Raw genomic sequence first — 24,750 nt, 5'->3', positions numbered from 1 at the left:
GGTGGAGAACTGTTATTTACATGGCTGGTATTGGTGAAGATCACGGATGTTTTTTCAAAGTCATAGACCAAGGGCAGTGTAGTTTGTGTTTTTTGCTAATGATGGAAGTTGTTTATTTAGAAAAGGCTCTTTAGAAGTTAAAAAAAAAAAGAATTTTTGACACTGAATTGTACTTCAGGAACGGAAGAGTCGTAAAAGATTTGCATATTATTGATTGATGTATGCACTCCTACTGCAAATTAAATTTATATTGTCACTTCAAAGATACTGTATGTGCTACAGATATGTTTGTACATAGTTGTTGTTGTTGTTGCGGTCTGCAGTCCTGAGACTGGTTTGATGCAGCTCTCCATGCTACTCTATCCTGTGCAAGCTTCTTCATCTCCCAGTACCTACTGCAACCTACATCCTTCTGAATCTGCTTAGTGTATTCATCTCTTGGTCTCCCTCTATGATTTTTACCCTCCATGCTGCCCTCCAATACCAAATTGGTTATCCCTTGATGCCTCAGAACATGTCCTACCAACCGGTCCCTTCTTCTGGTCAAGTTGTGCCACAAACTTCTCTTCTCCCCAATCCTATTCAATACTTCCTCATTACTTATGTGATCTACCCACCTAATCTTCAGCATTCTTCTGTAGCACCACATTTCGAAAGCTTCTATTCTCTTCTTGTCCAAACTATTTATCGTCCATGTTTCACTTCCATACATGGCTACACTCCATACAAATACTTTCAGAAATGACTTCCTGACACTTAAATGTATACTCTATGTTAACAAATTTCTCTTCTTCAGAAACGCTTTCCTTGCCATTGCCAGTCTACATTGTATATCCTCTCTACTTCGACCATCATCAGTTATTTTGCTCCCCAAATAGCAGAACTCCTTTACTACTTTAAGTGTCTCATTTCCTAATCTAATTCCCTCAGCATCACCCGACTTAATTCGACTAAATTCCATTATCCTCGTTTTGCTTTTGTTGACGTTCATCTTATATCCTCCTTTCAAGACACTGTCCATGCCATTCAACTGCTCTTCCAAGTCCTTTGCTGTCTCTGACAGAATTACAATGTCATCGGCGAACCTCAAATTTTTTATTTCTTCTCCGTGGATTTTAATACCTACTCCGAATTGTTCTTTTGTTTCCTTTACTGCTTGCTCAATATGCAGCTTGAATAACATCAGGGAGAGGCTACAACCCTGTCTTACTCCCTTCCTGACCACTGCTTCCCTTTCATGTCCCTCGACTCTTATAACTGCCATCTGGTTTGTGTACAAATTGTAAATAGCCTTTCGCTCCCTGTATTTTACCCCTACCACCTTCAGAATTTGAAAGAGAGTATTCCAGTCAACATTGTCAAAAGTGTTCTCTAAGTCTACAAATGCTAGAAACATAGGTTTGCCTTTCCTTCATCTAGCTTCTAAGATAAGTCGTAGGGTCAGTATTGCCTCAAGTGTTCCAGTGTTTCTACGGAATTCAAACTGATCTTCCCCGAGGTCGCCTTCTACTAGTTTTTCCATTCGTCTCTGAAGAATTCGTGTTAGTATTTTGCAGCTGTGGCTTCTTAAACTGATTGTTCGGTAATTTTCACATCTGTCAACACCTGCTTTCTTTGGGATTGGAATTATTATATTCTTCTTGAAGTCTGAGGGTATTTTGCCTGTTTCAAACATCTTGCTCACCAGATGGTAGAGTTTTGTCAGGACTGGCTCTCCCAAGGCCGTCAGTAGTTCCAATAGAATGTTATCTACTCCGGGGGCCTTGTTTTGACTCAGGTCTTTCAGTGCTCTGTCAAACTCTTCACGCAATATCATATCCCCCTTTTCATCTTCATTTACACCCTCTTCCATTTCCATAATATTGTCCTCAAGTGCATCGCCCTTGTATAGACCCTCTATATACTCCTTCCACCTTTCTGCTTTCCCTTCTTGGCTTAGAACTGGGTTTCCATCTGAGCTCTTGTAGTTCATACAAGTGGTTCTCTTTGTACATAGGTTACATAGAAAAGAGATTAAATGGTGTGTACATAAACATGTTTTTAAACTATGAATGGGCTGGAGCAAAGTATTGAGGTATGCATAACTCAGGTATTATATTAGGTAGTTATATAAACTTTTTATTATTTTGGAAATATGAATGTGGTGCAGCATTGGATACAAAAATATTGGTTAAATGTTTGTTTTCCTTCTCTCTCTCTCTCTCTCTCTCTCTCTCTCTCTCTCTCTCTCTCTCTCTCTGTGTGTGTGTGTGTGTGTGTGTGTGTGTGTGTGTGTGTGTGTGTGTGTGTTAAGGGAATGGGCTGCACTTGAATATACATAGGTCCACACTTCAGGTGTTATATTAATTTCTTATATATAAAAAGGTTATAACGGATCATGCATATGTATTGTAGGTTGAACATACTGAGATCGCACACATCAAAAAAAGTTTTGCATCACCCCGATTTCCAGAACTCCTGAAGATACATGTTGACTGTTGATATTATAACACAGATAGAGTCCATTTGACTTTTCAGAAAGGCCACTAAACCTGCCCAGAGACGTAATCAACCATGCATGGGTAGTGCCTATTAGATTGAGGGTGTCCAACAGCTGATTAGTTTCAGTCATTCCACCAGGCAGGATGTACAAGGCCCGTGTTGTTTGTAGTTCAACCATGCCTAGATGGTCAGTACTGTGGTTCAATCGCATTCGCATTTTTACTTTGTGTCACTAAGTGCTCTCAACAAGGGAAATGTCCAGGTGCTTCAGAGTGATCCTAAGCGATGTTGTTCGGGCATGGAGGAGATACAGAGGGACAGGAACTGTCGATGACATGCCTTGTTCATGCCGCCCAAGGGCTACTACTGCAGTGGATGACCGCTACCTACGGATTGTGGCTCGAAGGAATTCTTATAGCAACACCACCTTGTTGAATAATGCTTTTCGTGCAGCCACATGACATTGTGTTACGACTCAAACTGTGCGCAGTAGGCTGCATGATGCGCAACTTCACTCCCGACTTCCACGGCGAGGTCCACATTTGCAACCACGACCCCATGCAGTGCAGTACAGATGGGCCCAACAACATTCCGAATGGACTGCTCAAGATTGGCATCACATTCTCTTCACTGATGAGTGTCGCATATGCCTTCAACTAGACAGTCATCAGAGACGTGCTTGGAGGCAACCCAGTCAGGCTGAATGCCTTAGACACACTGTCCAGTGAGTGCAGCAAGGTGGAGGTTCCATGCTGTTTTGGGGTGACATAATGTGGGGCTGACATACGCCGCCGGTGGTCGTGGAAGCCGCCGTAATGGCTGTACGATATGTGAATGCCATCCTCCGACCGATAGAGCAGCCGTATTGGCAGCATATTGGTGAGACATTCGTCCTCACGGACAACAATTAACACCTCGATCGTGCACATCTTGTGAATGAGTTCCCTCAGGATGACAACGTCGCTTGACTAGAGTGGCCAGTATGTTCTCCAGTCATGAGCCCTATCGAACATGCCTGGAATAGATTGAAAGGGCTATTTATGGATGACGTGACCCGCCAACCACTCTTGAGGGATCTACGCGAATCTCCATTGAGGTGTGGGACAATCTGAACCTACAGTGCCTTGATGAACTTGTCGATACTATGCCAAGACGAATACAGGCATGCATCATTGCAAGAGGTTGTGTTACTTGGTATTGGAGATACCATAGTGTACAGCAGTCTGAACCACCACCTCTGAAGGTCTCGCTGTATGGTGGTACAACAAGCAATGTATGCTTTTCATGAGCAATAGAAAGAGTGGAAAAGATCTTTATGCCGATCTCTATTCCAATTTTCTGCACAGGTTCTGGGATGCTTGGAACCGAGGTGATGCAGAACTTTTTTTGATGTGTTTACAACTACCTAATATAATAACTAAGTTGTGCACATGTCACTATTCTGGCACAGCCCATTCATATTTTAAAATGGAAAAACATATTTATGTAGACACCAGTTAATCTTTTATCTCTGTAACCAGTGCAAACAAACATTTCTGCAACATATGCAATGTCTTTGTAGTGGCAGTGTAAATGTATTGTGGAGTGGAGAGGACATACATCCAGCAACAGTATGTAGACCATTTACAATTCACTGTCAGAAATTCATATATATATTTTTTTAACCTCTAAAGTGCCATTTCTAGATAAACAGTTTCTAACATTAGCATAAGACACAGAAAACCTACACTGCCCTGAGCCTGTGATTGTGAAAAGATGTCTGTATTCTTCACTAACCCCAGCCATGTAAATAAACAGTTCTACACGTGAAGATAGTTGTGTGGACCAGTAATGGCAAGAGAAACTAGTGACTGATGCAGAGACTGTTTTACTTGTATTTCTCAACAGTTACAGTCCTCATAATGCTGTCCCTTTGGGTGGGTGAAATATTAAATTCATTGTGAACTCAAATATTTTCTGTCATATTTTGTTACTTTCATATCTAACAATCCATTGTGTATATGTAAGGAATCAGGTTGTGTGCTGTTTCTGATTCCACGTTAAATTGTAGATACTACTCCTAATATATCATGAATAATAAAAACAAGCAGATGGGAGGGACATTTTTTAAATATTTCAATTGGATGATGTTATGGTACGACTTTCATACTTTTTGTTATATTCGTTCTGTTGCCAGACCATAGCAGACCCATGTTCTGTATGCATGGGATACCTGAACTTTGTCATTAGTAGTCTCATCACTAGGGGGTTCAGTAAATACAAATGAGAACAACAAGAAGCAGTAATTTACCTTGTTTTTAATCACATGTGAATTGATTTGCATGTTGTAATAATGTAACATCATATTGATTACATGAATCAGTGGATAGTACCATTGATTTACTCAGTTAGTAAAAGTTTTACAATAAGAAAGTAGATCAATTCAACCATACATCTAACTTCAAGCAGTGCTATTGAGAGAAAGCAATTTGAAAGTTTCATTAATACAGAGACAATTCTCAGGATTCAAAGATAAAACATTAGCTGATATTTTTGTTAGTAGAAATCATCCTGAAAAATATTTAAAAACTATAATTCTGGCAGTTGGGCACTTGACACTACAGTGTAACTGGATGGCTAAGTTAACTCAGACATCCGAGGAAGGCAAGGGTACTCAACTAAAAAAGTGCAGTGCCAAGAATGGCAGTGTGGTGTTCAAGCAAACCTTCTGGTTGATTACTCATTTACACTAATACTTTAAATCAAAGAAGCTGTTAAATCCTAATTTGAATGGACAGAAAGTATGTTAAACGCCTTTTGGATACGGACAACTCTTTATGTGTCTGGTCAGGATAAGTTCTAATAAAAGGCAGTGTTCTTTTACTTACATGTTGTTTTCATGATTTCCTTGCTTGTAAATGAAGCTGAAAGTTTACATTTCGTACTGCTTGCCTGTAACATCATTTCTGTCCAGATTAAAACTGCAGGTTAAACTGAGATCCAAACCTGGACTAGTTGTGGATCTAAACATGCCTCATAGCTCAGCTTAAAGGTTCAGTCTCCCAGTACCTGTATCTTATTCACCCAAACTCCAAAGACTGTCTCCTCTCAGCATCTCATTCTAGACTAGGAGAACTCCTGGAAGAGAAAATGTAGTAAAGGAATACTCTAGACTGTGTTTCCAGAATAAATTGTTCACTATGCAGCAGGATTTTCATTGTAATGAAGCTTCTTGATAGACTAAAGCTTGGACATTTCATTTTGGGCTCTGTGCATCGATCTATAAAAACAGAACCCTTAAAGGATCACTTTGTTGTCCATCTTTCTGTCTGTCCATCTAACTGTTAAGAATTCTTTCCTCAGGTATTGGAAGACCTATCAAGTTAAAATTATTGTTACATACTGAGGCCGAAAGTCGCTTGGCGGTGTAGAAGATCCGACCATATGTTACATATTTTGATACTCACAACCTTCCTCATCAAAACCTATAAGGTACTTCCTGTTGATCTAGACTCATGAAATTTGGCATGTAGCAAGGTGTCTCAGTACAAGCAAAGGAAAATATCTGAAAATTGTTAATCAGTAATTATGTCAAATGAAAAAAAATATCCTTTTTCTCATGCACAGGTTGCCATATGAGGTTCATGTTTATGTTCCAACACTAATGTCTGTGGTCACTTGGAGGCGCGAAAAATTTTGATGGTATAAAAAAATTTAACCTTCTAAGTCAGTGCAATTGAAAGATTCGGCCACTTACGTCACATACTTTGATACTTGAAAACTCAGTCATCAAAACATGTAGAGTGCTTCCTATTGATGTAGAATCATGAAATTTGGCAAGAACCAAGGTTCCACAGCATAAGTAAAAGAAAAAATCCAAAAATTGTTAATTTGTAATTATATCACACAATAATAATATATCCCCCCCCCCCCCCCCCTCCACCTGTCTGTCTGCTTGTTAATACCCCTTTTCCCCTCAAACAGTTTGGCACAACAAATTCAATTTCTTGTGACAATCTGAAGTCTGTAGTCTCTTTGCAGTGTAAGGAATCTAATGTTTTAAGTTAACACAATGAAAAGATGCAGCCATTTATGTCACATGTTTTGATATGTGCAAACTCACTCATCAAAACTATAGTGTACTTCCCACTGACATAGAACCATGAAATTTGGCAATTTGCAAGGTGTCACAGTATAAGCAAAGTTTTGAAAAAAAATCCAAAAATTGGTAAACTGTAATTATACAACATAAAAGTTTCTTTCCGCAATTAGTACATACATTACATTCATCATCCATCAAAAGCACAATAGAGACATTACTGCATGCAAATATTAAAAAAAAGTGTATCGATGTGATAGCAAGCATTTTTTAAAATTTCATTTTACTTCATTGCAGAGAAAAAGATTCCTTCTGAAAATAATGTCAAATCTATTACTAGTTAAGGTAAAGATAGTGCTACATCCAGGCCCAATTGATTTCCATGTCATCTTCGGCCAATAGCATCATTGGATGCAATATGGAGGGCCATGATGTCATCACGGTTCTGGTTTCTTGGCCTTGGAACTGCTGCTCCTCTATTAAGTAGCTCCTCAGCTGGCCGGTAAGACTTGAGTGCACTCTGTTCCATTCCTCTCACCCTGGCAGTACCAGAAAACGAACCTGGATCCCCTGCATGACAGTCAGCTGCACTGACCACTCAGCTACAGATATGAACAAGTCACCTGTTTAAAAAAAAAAAAAAATGATGTTTATATTGTTGCAACTGTAGGACTAAAATTTGCTATCTTCTGATATACACTTTTTGATATGGCTCCTCTGTGTTAATTAATTATAGAACTTTCTGTTCAGAGGATATAAGTGACAGTGATGATGCTGTTGCTGATGGTGCTGAAGCTGAACACACAAGTGATACAGACAATGAAGAGTTTATGAGTAATGAAATAGCCCTTAAAAAAATGGGAGAGCTACCACCTGAACTTGACATGTCTGATAGTGAGTTATCGGATGATGAAGCAGATGATGTCCACAAGCCACCTGATGAATTGGAGGTAAGAACATCAAGTAAACATAAAATTTACTGCCGGTTTTAATTCTTTCTTAACAGTGATAGGACATGGAGTTAGGGAAGTGGAATGAACTGGAAGTTAACTGAAAGTTAAGAGAAATTAAAAAACATTTGTTTGACATCAGTAACCCAAGCGAGAATCAAAAATTGCTGCATAGTTGTACCTTTTTCTATCATATTACTCAATTCTAATCAAAAAGATTAATTCTTCAAATATTATCCATGCAAGTAAACTCTCTTTTCAATTTAATAGAACACCAGTAGATAAAAATTTTAATGTCGTAAAATAAAGTCTTACTAGACTTCTACAAATTACACTGATCTTTCAGCAATTATGCTCTAAACACACTAATTTTACAATAAGGTAGAAAATTTGTAAAGCTTTTCTTGTCATTAGCAAGCAGATATATCCATTTAAAAATATATAGGACACTCAGCAATTAACTGAAACCAGAAAATTAAAATGAATATACTTCTTAAGGACTACCGATCTCTACGACTGGTCTGGTTTCTCAAAACTATAAAGGATGTAACTCTTTCTCTCTGACTTTTCATGAGCAAAACAGCAAAACTGAACATATATCAAATTACCAATCATCAGATACAGTAGGACAAGAGCCCTACTTCCTTGCAGTCAAATTCTACCTGTATTAGTTTAAACTGTACTACTTTCTAATTATGAAGTTAAAATCTTCTGGATTATTAGGCCACATCACATTTCTTCAAAAAAATTGACATTTTGGCTCATCTGCTGGGATCTTGTGTGTCTACTGTAGATCAAGCACTGTTAGAGACAGATGTCACCTTCTCTTGTGAAGAGGAGTTTTCCCGCACTTGTGCTGGAGAAGCGGAGTTATTAAAAAAAACCACCTTGAGCTACCATTGGTGGGCAATCATTGGAAAGCAAGAGAAATATTCTCACACTAATGGTGAAGGATGGGGTCATTGGCTATAACTCCTACGGCTACCAGTAGTGGGCCAATGTCAATAGGTTAGAAAGGGATTTTTCCTGTATTTGTGGCGAAGAAGAGGTATTGGTTGAACTTCCTATTCTGCTGTTGATGGGCCTACATCATTTGATAGAAGTGAAATGGGCAGAGCATGAGAGGGGAATGTTATCCAAAATATTACTGTTCACAGAGGTGGCTTCCAGGGCATTGTTTGTATTTTCCTACACCATGGCCGTATATTTACTTCCTTGATGGTGGGGAGCCATGTTGTTCGTTCCATGTTTGAGTTGACACGTTATTCAGCTCCCCATGGGTCTAAGAGAATGACCACCTATATGGGTCCGTGCTGACTGTCACTCTTCCTCCTCACCATCAATGGGCTAGTGACCTCCATCAGACCACTGGTCACTCCCAAATTGTGCATCATTGAATTTTGTGTTTCATATAGCTCGCAGTCCAAACATGAGTTTCACATTTCCCTCATTGTACCATGGTCCATCATGATCCACAATTCTACTTGAGTATCCAGAGTTGGATATATTTGCACAGTTCCAATTTTTAGGCCTCCTCTTTGATAAAGAAACATGGAGCTATGTGGGTGTTCATTCTCTTGAATTTGTGGGGAGCTGACTGATGTGTCAACTCAGTGCCTGGATTTTACACTATTCTTGTTTTCATAATTTAATCAAATATTTGGCTGACATCACTAACTGTAGATGAATTCTCTTTTAACTGAGGAACATCACCACCTTGCTGTTTAGTCCCGTAACCCCCAAGTGAGGAACCAACAAACATTCTTCTGTCTGCAGAGTAAGAGGGGTGTATAAAACATCTTCGTATGAAATAGCAATGTTAAATTGTGTCACATGATGCAGTGTTAAATTGTAATTATTAAGAAATATTTGTGTGTGTTTTTTTTTATTTAGCATATGGTGGAACACATGGTGTTGTTATACACTATGATACATATATAAAACTGTAGTACTAATGAAAAATAAAACATTCAGTACAGATGTATTACATATACAGCACACTCGTTAAATGGAGAAACAGTCATTAAATTTAATTTGTCAGTGTTGACAACAATGTCCAGAGTCAGTCAGAGGAAGTCTTTTACATTAGCTTGATGTCATGTGAGAGTGCACACACCTGCACGATGTGTTGGATGGTCTGGGATATCTTCCTGCAACTGCAATGTAGATCAGATATTGCTTTCTAGTTGTAAAGAAAGTTCTCACATATTCCATGGTTTGTGTGGATTCTGTGAGCTGTCTGTCACATATGTCAAGACAGATTAAAGGATCTTTAGATCGGTATGTGCTCCTGACGGTGCTTACTTCATCCATATTTGCTCCCATTTCTGGCATATATGAAAATCCTTAATTAGGAAGCTCTGTGCAGTTTTTATTGCTTGTTATTGGGATTGCAGCTTGTCAGATGTCACCTTGGGATATAATCAGAGGGGAAAGCTTGGGACTGTCCATAACTAGATGAAGGAACATCTGGTTCCAAAAACTAGTGTTTTGTCTTCTTTTGATAATCTCTGTCTACTGTTGCCTGCTTTCCCTATGTTCGTTTAATTAAAATTATTAATGTAATTTTCCTTTTATGGATAATATTAAGGGAGTTTCCAACAGTACCGAGTTCCTGAATAATGTACAGATATTAACTGCAGTGAACACAAGCTGCGTGGCATTGTCAAATACTTTGTGGCTCTGCTGTTAGTCAATGTAATCAACAAGTCAAGGACCTTTCAAGTGTGACACCCAAATACTTAAGGGTAGTGTTGCATTTTACAGATTTTCATTTAAATTGATTTACAGTTGGCAGTTGACCTGTTTTATCGAGATAGAAACATGGACATTATTTTACTTTGGCAGATTTGAGTAGCCACTAACAAGAGTACAAGTAGGTATCTTATTGAAAGACCTACTGACATGTTCTGCACCATGATAAGTTGTTGCAAATATGATTCACAGACATGCAAAAAACTGAACTAAACTCCCACACGACTGAAAATTTATTGTCTTTCCACACTCTTTTAGTTTTATCTATAGTCTTTCTTTGGATACCACCTACGTAAGCAAACTTCAGAATCATTTGCTTGCTGATTTTTCTCTAGAATAACTTTGAAACATATATTACATAACATATTATTTAGTAGCTGAGCTAGAGTTGTACCAGCAATTACTTCTGTAGGCGCCCCAGTGGTCCCAGTCGCCTACGGTGGACTGGAAGCCGAGTGGTGACCCCTCCAGTTGACAGAATGCTAGGAAATGACTGTGGACGCGTCAGAACCACCAAAGAAACATTATTAATTCATGACACCTTTATTCCTGCTGTGGCCCGCGTAACACAGGCTGGCTGAGCTTGGTGATATCAACGACCTTCCCCAAGTCCTCGTTGACTTGGAGACACCAGCTCTGGGCCGCACCAGTCTTGATAGCGCAGCGCCGCATGCTGTGAGGTCTGCTAATCCTGGGTTGATGATTGACAGCAGCATCAGAGGGCACCAGAGCTGGTACTGTCCCCTCACATCTGCTGCTGGATGGGCCGCCCTTACTGCAGCATCTCCTTAGTAAAGATTAACATGTCGATCACCGAGCTTAGTGCTACGCAGTGACCCAGTACATATCTAACTGCAAGTCTAACTGTGAGTGCCTTGTTGCTATCAAAAGCTGGCGTATTTAAAGGAAGCACGAGCGACGTCCTGATGTCATGCTCGTTTGTAATGAACGCATTCGTTCCACTTCTAATTTATCTGTCTTACTCTCCACATGGCAGTGTTCTTGTGGCAGAGTTAAGTGTTGTTACGGCAGACTTATGTGTTGTTGCGGCAGACTTACCCGAAGTTATGAAACTTCAGTAAAGCTGATGCTAAACTTCTGTCTTACACTCTACGAAAGTCTCCGTCTAACACAAACCCTCGTGCTAAGCAATTCTTTCTTGCCTGTTGTGTGTAAACAGGCCACTGCCCATGCATGATGACACATTCCGATACATGTGCAATCCTCTTACCTCTTGGCTAACCTACTGCCTCTGGCTCTCGGCATAGGCAACGAAACTTTGACAATATTCCACGTTCCCAACTCTTTACTATTCTGCGACACTACACGTCTAGGAACTTTAGGAGTCCCCTTATAGTTGCAGTTAAATCAACTAATATTATATATGTTTTAAAACCTTCTTGTGAAAACCTTTTTCGGTGAAGGGTATGCGATTGAGGGCTTGGTATGTGCAGGTGTGATCTCCTTGAAAACCATCTTGTTCAACTGGGTTGTTATCATTAACCTTCATCTCCCTATGAACCATTGAATTTGTATCTTCCATTGTTTAGAGGAACGTTGTTACTTCCTTGCAACAGCTCTGTTATTTTGTTGTACATTTCATGTACATACTGAAAATGCGTGACCATCAACACAGTTTTCTTGCTGAGAAGGAAATGTTGGGGACTTCTGAGTGCAGAATACTCTTTTCTGCTAAGAAGTGCTTTACAGAGATGGCATTGTAGGCTATTGCATTGTTCTGGTACAGAATTCGTAATTTGTTGCTGCATGGCTGGAACTTTTGGGTAGTACTTCTGAATTGTTTGTTCCTATTCAGTCAATATCACACCCTGTTTATCTTAAAAAAAAAAAGTTAGTATTGCTTTTAGTTTTGACTGGCTTATACATGATAGTTTCAGTTTGGGAAACATAGGAAGTCTTTCAGTGTATTGATTAGAACTAAACTCTACAATCAGACCCAGAGGACCATGCAGTGCCAAGCTGACCTATCATCCTCTGACATATGCACCATTTGAATGCTATATGGAAAGGGTCAACATGACATTCTCTTGGCGGTTTTTGGATTTCGAGACCTTGGAGCTTGTCAGCTGTCATCATGATGCTGAGTGGACCCCATTCTAGTCCTCTTACCAAGGAAAAATTACTTCTCCATGTGTCAGACAGACATGCTGATCACTCAGCTATAGAGTTGGAGAGGAATGATTAAACATTACAAAAATTTGTAGCCATAATGGATGCTTGTATCATCTCTGCTGCATTGTAAGGTGCAATCATTCTTTACTAGATGTCCTATATATCATATTGCAAAAGTTAAGTATCAGTAATGTACAGACAGATTCCAATTTTCTACATATTTTATTTCAAATTTGTATAAAGCCGACTTTCATGTGTATGATGTGAAACATTCTACCTAAAAGAACTCATGCCAAACTGTTTAATTGCAAACTGAATAACTCTTTATCATTAGCAAATTTGTGTCTAGGAATATCTGTAGATTTTTGCAAAGCAGCAGTTTCCATATCCTTTATAATGTGAAATGTTTCTTAGTAAAAATGAGTTCTGAGGATGCTAAATAAGATTATAGAAATAGAGTTGTCGGTTGATGAATTCTTCTCGGGTTATCAGCCAAGTGGGTGTGTCGTCTTGTTGCAACGTTTCAATGAGTTTCGTACTCCTCATCTTCTGACTTCACCAGAAGATGATGGGTACAAAACTCATTGAAATGTTGTGACAAGACAACACCACCTCACAGCTGATAATCCGAGAAGAATTCATCAGTGGAATATGCCGAGAAAGACTGCAATTGCATATAGAGTTGTTGGTTATTGTGCCTCTGCATACAGTAGCTAAGTTCACTGTGGAGCCAGTGTGTAAAGACGTGTTCTGTTATGAATTTCTCTGTGTTACTCAGTATGTATGTTTTTAAGTATTGACAACTTCTGTTGGATGATAGTAGATCGTTTGGTTTTGACAGATTTATCATCTCAAAAGTGTCTTAAAAATATATTTTCTGTTGTAGGTGGCAAGCGATGAAACTGATGATGAAACTGTTCCAGAACCACCTGGTCTTGTTACATTAAAAATGGTAGAGGAATGGCGAGAAAAGTTGAAAACTGATAAGTATGTATTATGTTTATAACAGAAATTAATTGTTTTTGTATATGTGTTGTAAGAATTTAGATTTATGATGAATATATCCAAATTACCATACTGTGAAATTAATTTTCTTTGTTTCTATTAAATTTGCAAAATGAGGAAAGGGAGACAAAAGAAAGAATTTTTATGGAACAGTGAATGTCTTTAACAAATTATATATTTATGTATAAAGATTTTCTGAAATGGTTATATTATTAGCAGCATTTTTTTTTTTTTTAAGATCTGGAATGCTTATGTGCTCTGTATTCCCCTGTAGGAAAATGTTGTTTGTAAGGAATATTGACTGAATGTGAACAAAAATGAAGAGTGTGGAGGAGACCTGTGATGCAAAAGAATTTGGAATTTTGGTTTTATAGCAGTGTAATGTGACCTTTGTAGTAGAATATTGCAATTACATTACAGTAGTTTGTGTATGATGCCATTTGGTGCCAAGTTAATTGAAACCTGTGCTAGTGTGAGTGATGTAAAGACAATTGAAAATTGTAGAAATGTACCAATTGCAAAGATTTGTAAAATTTGGTCTAAGAGAACTGTTCGGGATTCAGTGTTCTATCCTGGTCAAAGCCAGCCAACACAACATGACCTTGCTAGCTACCATGGTTATGTGATACCATTGCGTGGCCTCTAGCTTTGCAGTCAGTGTTAATAGTAGATTTTGGTTGTCATCTCATAGATACTCTCAGGCTTAATATATGTTTGAAGTTGACAACCACAATAACAGACTGACTTGCTACAGGTGAGATCAGGAACTGTGTTTTGATTTCCACATAAGAACCATCAATTAAGCTATGTATGTATATACTTTGATACGTTGAGAATCATTGTTAGAATTGATAGGTGAAGCAAACTTTAAATGTAATGAGACTCATTGCTCTAAATTTCTTCATCTGTTTGATTAAAGAGTGGAAAAGTAGATTTCCATGAGGCAATTAACATACACACATCCTGTACTGAAGGGACTCCACCTTGCCCTTTTTTGTTTCCATAAGCACCTATGTCAATGAGTTAAAAACTGAAATTCACAGAAAATCTGCAGGAACACTTAGGATGCCCCCGAATGTTGCTCATAAGCTTGTTGTTGTTGTTGTTGTTGTTGTGGTCTTCAGTCCTGAGACTGGTTTGATGCAGCTCTCCATGCTACTCTATCCTTTGCAAGCATCTTCATCCCCCAGTACTTACTGCCACCTACATCCTTCTGAATCTGATTAGTGTATTTATCTCTTGGTCTTCCTCTACAAATTTTACCCTCCACACTGCCCTCCAATGGTAAATTTGTGATCCCTTGATGCCTCAGAACATGTCCTACCAACCGGTCCCGTCTTCTTGTCAAGTTGTGCCACAAACTCTTCTTCTTCCCAATCCTATTCAATGCCTCCTCATTAGTTATGTAATCTACCCATCTAATCTTCAGCATTCTTCTGTAGCACCACATTTCGAAAGCTTCTATTCTCTTCTTGTCCAAACTATTTATCATCCATGTTTCACTTCCATACATGGCTACACTCCATACAAATACTTTCAGAAATGACTTTCTGACACCTAAATCTATACTCGATGTTAACAAAATTCTCTTCTTAAGAAACGCTTTTCTTGCCATTGCCAGTCTACATTTTATATCTTCTCTACTTCGACCATCATCAGTTATTTTGCTCCCCAAGTAGCAAAAGTCATTTACTACTTCAGTCGTTTCATTTACTAATCTAATTCCCTCAGCATCACCCGACTTAATTAGACTACATTCCATTATCCTTGTTTCGCTTTTGTTGATGTTCATCTTGTATCCTCTGACAGAATTGCAATGTCATCGGCGAACCTCAAATTTTTTATTTCTTCTCCATAGATTTTAATACCTACTCCGAATTTTTCTTTTGTTTCCTTTACTGCTTGCTCAATATACAGATTGAATAACATCGGGGAGAGTCTACAACCCTGTCTCACTCCCATCCCAACCACTGCTTCCCTTTCATGTCCCTCGACTCTTATGACTGCCACCTGGTTTCTGTTCAGATTGTAAATAGCCTTTCGCTCCCTGTACTTTACCCCTGCCACCTTTAGTCAACATTGTCAAAAGCTTTCTCTAAATCTACAAATGCTAGAAACGTAGGTTTGCCTTTCCTTCATCTAGCTTCTAAGATAAGTCGTGGGGTCAGTATTGCCTCATGTGTTCCAACATTTCTACGGAATCCAAACTGATCTTCCCTGAGGTCAGCTACTACCAGTTTTTCCATCCGTCTGCAAAGAATTCGTGTTAGTATTTTGCAGCTTTGGCTTATTAAACTGATAGTTTGGTAATTTTCACATCTGTCAGCACCTGCTTTCTTTGGGATTGAAATTATTATATTCTTCTTGAAGTCTGATGGTATTTCGCCTGTCTCGTACATCTTGCTCACCAGATAGCAGAGTTTTGACAGGACTGGCTCTACCAAGGCTGTCAGTAGTTCTAATGGAATGTTGTCTACTCCCGGGGCCTTGTTTCGACTCAGGTCTTTCAGTGCTCTGTCAAATTCTTCACACAGTATCGTATCTCCCATTTCATCTTCATCTACATCCTCTTCCATTTCCATAATATTGTCCTCAAGTACATCGCCCTTTTATAAACCCTCTATATACTCCTTCCACCTTTCTGCTTTCCCTTCTTTGCTTAGAACTGCGTTTCCACCTGAGCTCTTTATATTCATGCAATTGGTTCTCTTTTCTCCAAAGATATCTTTAATTTTCCTGTAGGCAGTATCTATCTTACCCCTAGTGAGATAAGCCTCTACATCCTTACATTTGGCATCTAGCCATCTCTGCTTAGCCATTTTTCACTTCCTGTCGATTTCATTTTTGTGACGTTTGTATTGCTTTTTGCCTGCTTCATTTACCGCATTTTTGTATTTTCTCCATTCATCAATTAAATTCATTATCTCTTCTGTTACCCAAGGATTTCTACTAGCACTTGTCTTTTTACCTACTTCAACCCTCAGAGCTACCCATTCTTCTTCTACTGTATTTCTTTCCCACATACTCCCCCCCCCCCCCCCCTCCTCCTCTGGGGGTCCGGGGTAAGAATAGGCCCGAGGTATTCCTGCCTATCGTAAGAGGGGACTAAAAGGAGTTTCAACCATTTCGACCTTCCATGTGATGGTTTCCCTTGGGGTTTGACCTCCATTTTTCAAAATTCTACAGAAGTACGAGCCTTTTGGGGAAGGATGCCTTACGTGGAGTATCACTGGTCCTCAGTGCACTCAGACCTTGGCACTCAGCATTGTAACGGCGTTGTAACCGCACCCACTTTTTCTCAAATTAGGCCTAAACGCCTGATGGGTTGCACAAGTTATGCCTATAGTGCGTCCCCATCTGCACCTACGATCATGATGGACTTTCCATGACACCCGAAACCCAGCACGGTAGCCAGCCCGTTGTGGTGGGGTCGTCATGTACCTTCTAGGCTGTAGCCCCCTGACAACACAGGGATCGTACTGCCGATACCTGAGCTGCACCCTCCCAACGTCGGCCAAGGAGTAGATGCCCGTCTCCTTGGGGCATCAGGACTCCCGGCAACGGTCATCCTGCCAGGTGGCCCTTGCTGAGGCTGGGTGGCGTCCGTGGGGAGAGCCCCTGGTCAGAGTGGGTGATATCGGGGCGGACGTTTCGCAGATGAAACGTCAACATGTATCAGGTCGATCTGCGGCCGAGTCTTTTAAAAAGAAAGGTACTGTCTCTGGTTCTGGTTCTCCTGCCCTTTCCCCCTTGGCCACTCCCTGGGAGGAAGGACAGGCCCGCCGGCTTGGGGCGAAGTACTTCCCCCGCTATTTAGTCTGTTCTCGGACCAATGGGGGGACGTTCGTCACCTCCAGGCCCATGTTCTTTGTCCAGCACATCGACGACATCTTCGGGGAAATCGAGGCTCTCGGTAAAATGCGTTCGGGGCCCGTTCTTATAAAGACCACCTCCGCCACACAGCCGTTAGCGCTCCAGGCTTGCGACTGACTAGGGGACATCCCAGTGTTCATTGTCCCACATCTGGCACTGAATAGGACGCAGGGGGTTATTTTTCATGGGGACCTGCTGCTGAAATCTGATGAGGAGCTCAGGAAGAAGTATGACCGCCTCCATCCTGTGACATTGACAACTTCGTTTGCCTTAGTCGTGTCCACTCCTTCCAGAGTATCCTCACCCCATCCATGGTCTATGCCTCTGCCTCCCAAATCCCTCCCTTCCATATTCTCCTCCCTCTGCCCCAGGGGCAACCCTTCCTCCTCCTCCTCCTCTGCCGCCTGAGAAGCGATCCTCTTCTCAGGTGTCCATCAGGGAAACGTTCCGGACTCTGGCTTTCGAGGTCCAGCGTTCCAAAACGGACCCCGTGCATGAGGACCTTCTTCGGGTCCAGCCCACCATCCCCGTGCCTCATTGGACTTCCAGGAAGGCCTCCAAGAAGAAGTCTTTATCCCCTCCTCCACCCCAGCGTGTTTCGTCTGACGCTCCATCCATGAGTCGCTGCTCCCGGCCGTCCTCAGTTTCGCCGGGACACTCTGCTGCCAGGTGCTCAGCTGTCCTGTCGTCAGCGAATGATGCTGCCCCTCCTACGCAACCCAGAAATGCGGCCGCAGCTGGCAACGACGCGATGGATCAGGATCCGCCTCCCGGCGGTCGTAGCGTTGTTCCCTCGAAAACCTGACCCTCCGCGGCCGTCCAGGTGACCAGCTCTTCACCCGCTTCGTTCCCCCTTTTTTCTGACGAGCAATGGCTTTGTTACATTGGAACATGAAAGGTATTTGATCTAATCGGGAGGCATTACAACTGCTCCTCCGCCTGCACTGTCCGCTCGTCCTTGGTCTCCAGGAAACCAAGTTGCGCCCAACTGACCGTATTGCTTTTACCCACTATACCTCAGAGCGGTCTGACCTCACCCCTGTGGACAGTATTCCAGCTCACGGTGGGGTCATGTTGCTTGTTCGGGACGATGTCTGTTACCATCCCATCCCATTGACCACCCCACTCCAAGCAATAGCTGTCCGTATTACTCTTTCTGCTTTTACATTTTCTGTTTGTACTGTCTACACTCCATCGTCATCCGCAGTTAGTCGGGCTGACATGATGCACCTGATTGTTCAGCTTCCTCTGCCGTTTTTATTGTTTGGAGACTTCAATGCCCATCATCCCCTTTGGGGCTCTCCTGCATCCTGTCGGAGAGGCTCCCTCTTGGCGGATGTCTTCAACCATCTCAATCTTGTCTGCCTCAATACTGGCGCCCCGACTTTCCTCTCGGACTCTACTCATACCTACTCCCACTTGGACCTCTCGATCTGTTTTACCACTCTTGCCCGTCGGTTCGAGTGGTATGTCCTTTCTGACACCTATTCGAGTGACCATTTCCCCTGTGTCGTTCTTCTCCTGCACCACACCCCATCCCCACGTCCTTAGAGCTGGAACATACCGAAAGCTGACTGGGGACTTTTCTCCTCCCTGACGACCTTTCCGGACCACGATTTTCTCAGTTGTGACAGTCATGTCAAATACCTCACAGCTGTTATCATCAATGCTGCCGAACGTTCCATTCCTCGTACTACCTCTTCTTCACATCGCGTTTCCGTCCCCTGGTGGAATGAGGCTTGTAGAGACGCTATCCGTGCCCGACGACGTGCTTTACGCACCTTTCGCCGCCATCCTACGTTGGCGAATTGTATTGGATACAAACGACTCCGAGCGCAATGCCGTAGAGTCATCAAAGACAGCAAAAAAGCTTTTGGGCCTCTTTCACCAGCTCCTTTAACAGTTTTACTCCCTCTTCTGTCGTCTGGGGTGGCCTGCACCGGCTGTCGGGCATTAAGGCCCACTCCTCGATACCTGGCCTGACTTCAGGTAATGAGGTACTTGTTGATCCTGTGGATGTCTCCAACGCCTTCGGCCACTTTTTCGCGGAGGTTTCTAGCTCCGCCCATTACCACCGTGCCTTCCTTCCCAGGAAACAGGCAGAAGAGGCTCGGCGACCTTCCTTCTACTCGCTGGATCTGGAAAATTATAATGCCCCCTTTACTATTCGGGAACTCGAACGTGCACTTGCACTGTCCCGGTCCTATGCTCCGGGGCCAGATGCCATTCACGTTCAGATGCTGACACACCTTTCTCCGGCATTCAAAAGCTTTCTTCTTCGTACCTACAATCGCATCTGGACTGAAGGTCAAGTCCCCATGTGTTGACGTGACGCTGTCGTTGTTCCTATACCCAAACCCGGGAAGGATAGACACCTTCCTTCTAGTTACCGCCCCATTTTTCTTACAAGGTGTGTCTGTAAGGTGATGGAGTGCATGGTTAATGCTCGGTTAGTTTGGATTCTTGAATATCGATGGCTACTTACCAATGTTCAATGCGGCTTTCGTCGCCGCCGCTCCGCTGTTGACCACCCTGTGACCTTGTCGACATTCATCATGACCAACTTTTTGCGAAAGCGCCAAACGGTAGCCATGTTCTTTGATTTGGAGAAGGCTTATGATACCTGTTGGAGAGGAGGTATCCTTCGCACTATGCACAGGTGGGGTCTACACGTTCGCCTGCCCCTTTTTATTGATTCCTTTTTAACAGATCGAAAGCTTAGGGTACGTGTGGGTTCCGTATTCTCCGATGTCTTCCTCCAGGAGAATGGAGTGCCTCATGGCTCTGTCTTGAGCATAGCCGTTTTTGCCATAGCGATCAATCCAATTATGGATTGCATTCCATCTAATGTCTCAGGCTCTCTTTTGTTCGATGGCTTCGCGATCTACTGCAGTGCCCAGAGAACATGCCTCCTGGAGCGCTGCCTTAGTGTTTTCTTGACAGCCTATACTCATGGAGTGTGGCTAATGGCTTCCGGTTCTCTGAAGAGAAGATGGTTTGCATCAACTTTTGGCGATATAAAGCGTTCCTTCCGCCATCCTTACATCTCGGTCCCATTGTTCTCCCATTCATGGAAACAACTAAGTTTCTAGGGCTCACACTGGACAGAAAACTTTGTTGGTCTCCGCACGTCTCTTCTTTGTTTACCTGTTGTACATGTTCCCTTAATGTCCTCAGAGTTCTTAGTGGTTCATCTTGGGGAGCGGATCGCTCTGTCCTGCTTCGCTTGTATCGGTCCATAGTCCAATCAAAGCTGGATTATGGGAGCCTCGTCTGCTCGGCCATCCCTCTTACACCGTCTCAACTCCATCCACCATCGTGGGTTACGTCTTGCGACCAGAGCATTCTACTCTAGTCCCGTCGAGAATCTTTATGCTGAAGCTGCTGAATTACCATTGACCTACTGGCGTGGCGTACTGCTTTGTTGGTATACCTGCCGGCTGTTGTCAATGCCCGACCAACTCTCTTATCAGTCCTTCTTCGCCGATTCTCTCGACCGTCAGTATGGGTTGTACGTGTCTGCCCTGCTGCCCCCTGGAGTCCGCTTTCGTCGTCTGCTTCGACAATTGGATTTTGCCCTCCCTACCACCTTCAGAGAAGGTGAGAGCTCGACACCCTCTTGGCTCCAGGCTCCGGTTCATATTCATCTCGACCTCAGCTCGCTCCTGAAGGAGGGTACTCTGGCTGCAGTGTATTGCTCATGGTTTGTCGAACTTCGTGCGCAACTTGCCAGTCACACCTTTATTTACACTGATGGCTCCAAAACTGACGATGGTGTTGGCTGTGCCTTTGTCGTCGGGGCCGTCACCTTTAAATACCAGCTCCTCGACCAGTGTTCCAGCTTTATGGCTGACCTTTTTGCTCTCTGTCAGCCCGTTCAGTATGCCCGCCGCCACCGCCATTCGTCGTATGTACTCTGCTCTGATTCACTCAGTGCTCTTCAGAGCCTTGGAGCTCCATATCCGATCCATCCCTTGGTGCAACGGATCCAGCAGTCCCTCCATTCTTTTGCTGATGATGGCTCTCCTGTCAGCTTTCTGTGGGTTCCCGGCCATGTAGGAGTGCCTGGGAATGAGACTGCTGATGCTGCAGCCAAGGCTGCAGTCCTCCTGCCTCGGCCAGCCTCCAGTTGTGTCCCCCCATCTGACATTAGTGGTGTTGTTTGTAAGAGGCTTGTGTCATTGTGTTGGGATACTTGGTCATCACTTAAAGGAAACAAGCTCCGGGCCGTAAAACCGTTCTCAACTGCTTGGACAACCTCACCCCCGACCATCTCAGCGAGAAGAGATCCTTCTGACCAGGTTGTGGATTGGGCATTGCTGGTTTAGCCACCGCTACCTGCTCTCCGGTGACCCAGCCCCGCAGTGCCCTTGTGGTCATGCATTGACAGTGCGCCATGTTTTATTGTCGTGTCCCCGTTTTAGTCAATCTTGTGTTGTCCTGTCTCTGCCATCTACTTTACAGGATATTTTAGCTGATGACGCTCGAGCAGCTGCTCGTGTTCTTCGTTTTATTACTTTGACTGGCTTGTCCAAAGACATCTAACTCTTTCACTTATTTTATCTGCATCTTTGTAAGAACTTTCTGGTATCTCCCCCCCCCCCCCCCCCCTTGAGTTTTACTAGATTGTATGTGCTCTTACAATTGTGACTGGTTGCTAATGACCTCAGTAGTTGAGTGCCCTTAAACGCCCCCCCAAAATATATATATACCCCCATTTCTGTCAATTGTTCCCTTATGCTCTCCTTGAAACTCTGTACAACCTCTGGTTTAGTCAGTTTATCCAGGTCGCATCTCCTTAAATTCCCACCTTTTTGCAGTTTTTTCAGTTTTACTCTACAGTTCATAAACAATAGATTGTGGTCAGAGTCCACATCTGCCCCTGGAAATGTCTTGAAATCTAAAACCTGGTTCCTAAATCTCTGTCCATTATATAATCTATCTGATACCTTCTAGTATCTCCAGGATTCTTCCATGTATACAACGTTCTTTCATGATTCTTGAACCAAGTGTTAGCTATGATTAAGTTATTCTCTGTGCAAAATTCTACCAGATGGCTTACTCTTTCATTTCTTCCCCCCAGTCCATATTCACCTACTACGTTTCCTTCTCTCTCCCTTTTCCTACTCTCGAATTCCAGTCACCCATTACTATTAAATTTTTGTCTCCCTCTTCATACATTTCATCAATTTCTTCATCATCTCCAGAGCTAGATGGCATACAAACTTGTACTACAGTAATAGGCGTGGGCTTCATGTCTATATTGGCACAACAATGCGTTCACTATGCTGTTTGCAGTAGCTTACCTGCACTCCTATTTTTTTTTTTTTTATTCGTTATTAAGCCTACTCCTGCATTACCACTATCTGATTTTGTATTTATAACCCTGTATTCACCTGACCAAAAGTTGTGTTCCTCCTGCCACCGAACTTCTCTAATTCCCACTATATCTGACTTTAACCTATCCATTTCCCTTTTTAAATTTTCTAACCTACCTGCCCGATTAAGGGATCTGACATTCCACGCTCCGATCCGTAGAACGCATTTTTCTTTCTCCTGATAACGATGTCCTCTTGAGTTGTCCCCGCCCGGATATCTGAATGGGGGACTATTTTACCTCCGGAATATTTTACCCAAGAGGACGCCATCATCATTTAACTATACAGTAAAGCTGCATGCCCTCAGGAAAAATTGCAGCTGTAGTTTCCCCTTGCTTTCAGCCGTTTGCAGTACCAGCACAGCAAGGCTGTTTTAGTTAGAGTTACAAGGCCAGAGTAGTCAATCATCCAGACTGTTGCCCCTGCAACTACTGAAAAGGCTGCTGCCCCTCTTCAGGAACCACACGTTTGTCTAGCCTCTCAACAGATACCCCTCTGTTGTGGTTGCACCCACGGTATGGCCATCTGTATCGCTGAGGCACGCAAGCATCCCCACCAACGGCAAGGTCCATGGTTCATGGAAGGGGAGGGGGGTTAAGCTTAAGGATTTAAAAAAAAAAAAATTATACATAATAAAGTAACTTTCAACTAAGAATTTATTTTCTCCAACATGCGCTTGAGCCAGTATATACTGGTGGATGCAAGAAATGTCGTTTTGCTGTAACAGAATCAATTCGTACTCAAATGCATTCTGTTGGTACTTAATTGTGTGATTTGTGTAAAAGAGTTTGTTTGTTGTTCCTATAAAGGCTCATTGGATTTATACTTCATACTGAAATACATGTGCAGTCTATGGAACTGTGTACATTATGTATTTTATTTATGGCACAGCCGGTAGAGATTCAATTCAATGAACACCATTACTTGACATGCTCAGTATTACCAGAAACTAACTGCTGTCTTGGTGAGACAGATGATTTGCATGCAGTGTGCGTATGCTACTTGCCGATCATGCAAGGAAGATTCAACCAGTTGCAGTAACAGAGGACAAAGAGGACATCACATGGAAACATACCTGTGTAGAAAAAAGTGTGTTTTTGCATACAAAACTAGATTTTCAGTGTCAGCAGTGTGGCTGATGTTGTATTACAATTGACTGCACTCTTAATATCATCAAGAGATATTTGTATTCAAGTTGTAGTATTAGAAACGACACAGTATTCTTCTTTTTTTCCCCCTCTTTTTGTGCACAGGTCCAAAGATGCTGTGAACTCCTTGAGGGAAGTCGTTTTCCAGCATAGGCTGTTGTTTTATTTAGAAATGAACAAATTATTTCTTAATTTCAAACAATGGAAAATCCAGGATGGAATGTAACAATATTACATATGTATATTAAGTTACTTGTTAATATAGTGATTAGCTAATTTCTCCTATTGGGCATTATCAAGTTACAGTACAAATTGTAATGCAGATAGTATGCAGCATGAGATTGCAACCCAAATAACAGTTTTCCAAAAAAGTAGTAAGCATACGCACCACTATGTTATACTTGAAGTCCATATGAAAAATGGAGGACACACACACACACACACACACACACACAATGCAGTCCTTACGTGTATTTTGTCACTGTGCCAGCATACTATACATTAAAATTTGTAAGTGTAACTATTAAAATGTAAATGCATTTGATGTAGTCAGCATCTTAGAATCAAATGGATATGTGGGGATGTGTCATGTGTTATGCTAGGCTCTTCTAGTTGTGCCCCATAAGGCAAGGGTACTGGGGAGTGCTTGTCAGCTTGCAAGTGGGCAGATGTAGTTAGTACAAGCCACCTGCCTGCCAGCCAGCCCTATTGCCCGTGTTTCTGTGTGTACGGAACCATTTTGCCCCCCTCCCCCGCCGGTGGAAGGCCAGGGCAGTATAGTCTCGTAAACTACAGCCCAGTTGCATGACTGGCTGCACTTTAACTGTTCACCCACCTGTGTCCATTGCTGCCCTCGGGTGCCCAGCTGCCAGCGGCTGGATACTTGAACACGAGCAGCCTACTATATGCACTACAATTTTTACTGTAGCATGGTAATGCCCAAGGCGGCA

General features: G+C 42.2%; 1 protein-coding gene across 4 annotated transcripts in view; it reads left to right on the top strand.

Annotated features, from left to right (window-relative positions):
• LOC126346130 (nucleolar complex protein 2 homolog) overlaps window positions 1-24,750 on the top strand; it is a 137,369-nt gene that overhangs the window by 13,176 nt on the left and 99,443 nt on the right. For all 4 annotated transcript variants that reach the window (XM_050002164.1, XM_050002163.1, XM_050002162.1 and 1 more), the window contains exons 2-3: window positions 7,310-7,509; window positions 13,283-13,383. In XM_050002164.1, coding sequence (XP_049858121.1) covers window positions 7,310-7,509; window positions 13,283-13,383 — 301 coding nt within the window. The remainder of the gene's footprint in view (window positions 1-7,309; window positions 7,510-13,282; window positions 13,384-24,750) is intronic.

The sequence above is a fragment of the Schistocerca gregaria genome, chromosome 1, assembly GCF_023897955.1.
Source record: "Schistocerca gregaria isolate iqSchGreg1 chromosome 1, iqSchGreg1.2, whole genome shotgun sequence".
Classification (NCBI taxonomy): Eukaryota; Metazoa; Arthropoda; class Insecta; order Orthoptera; family Acrididae; genus Schistocerca; species Schistocerca gregaria.
Note: the sequence above shows the minus strand (reverse complement) of the source record. Positions and strands in the feature narration are given on the sequence as shown.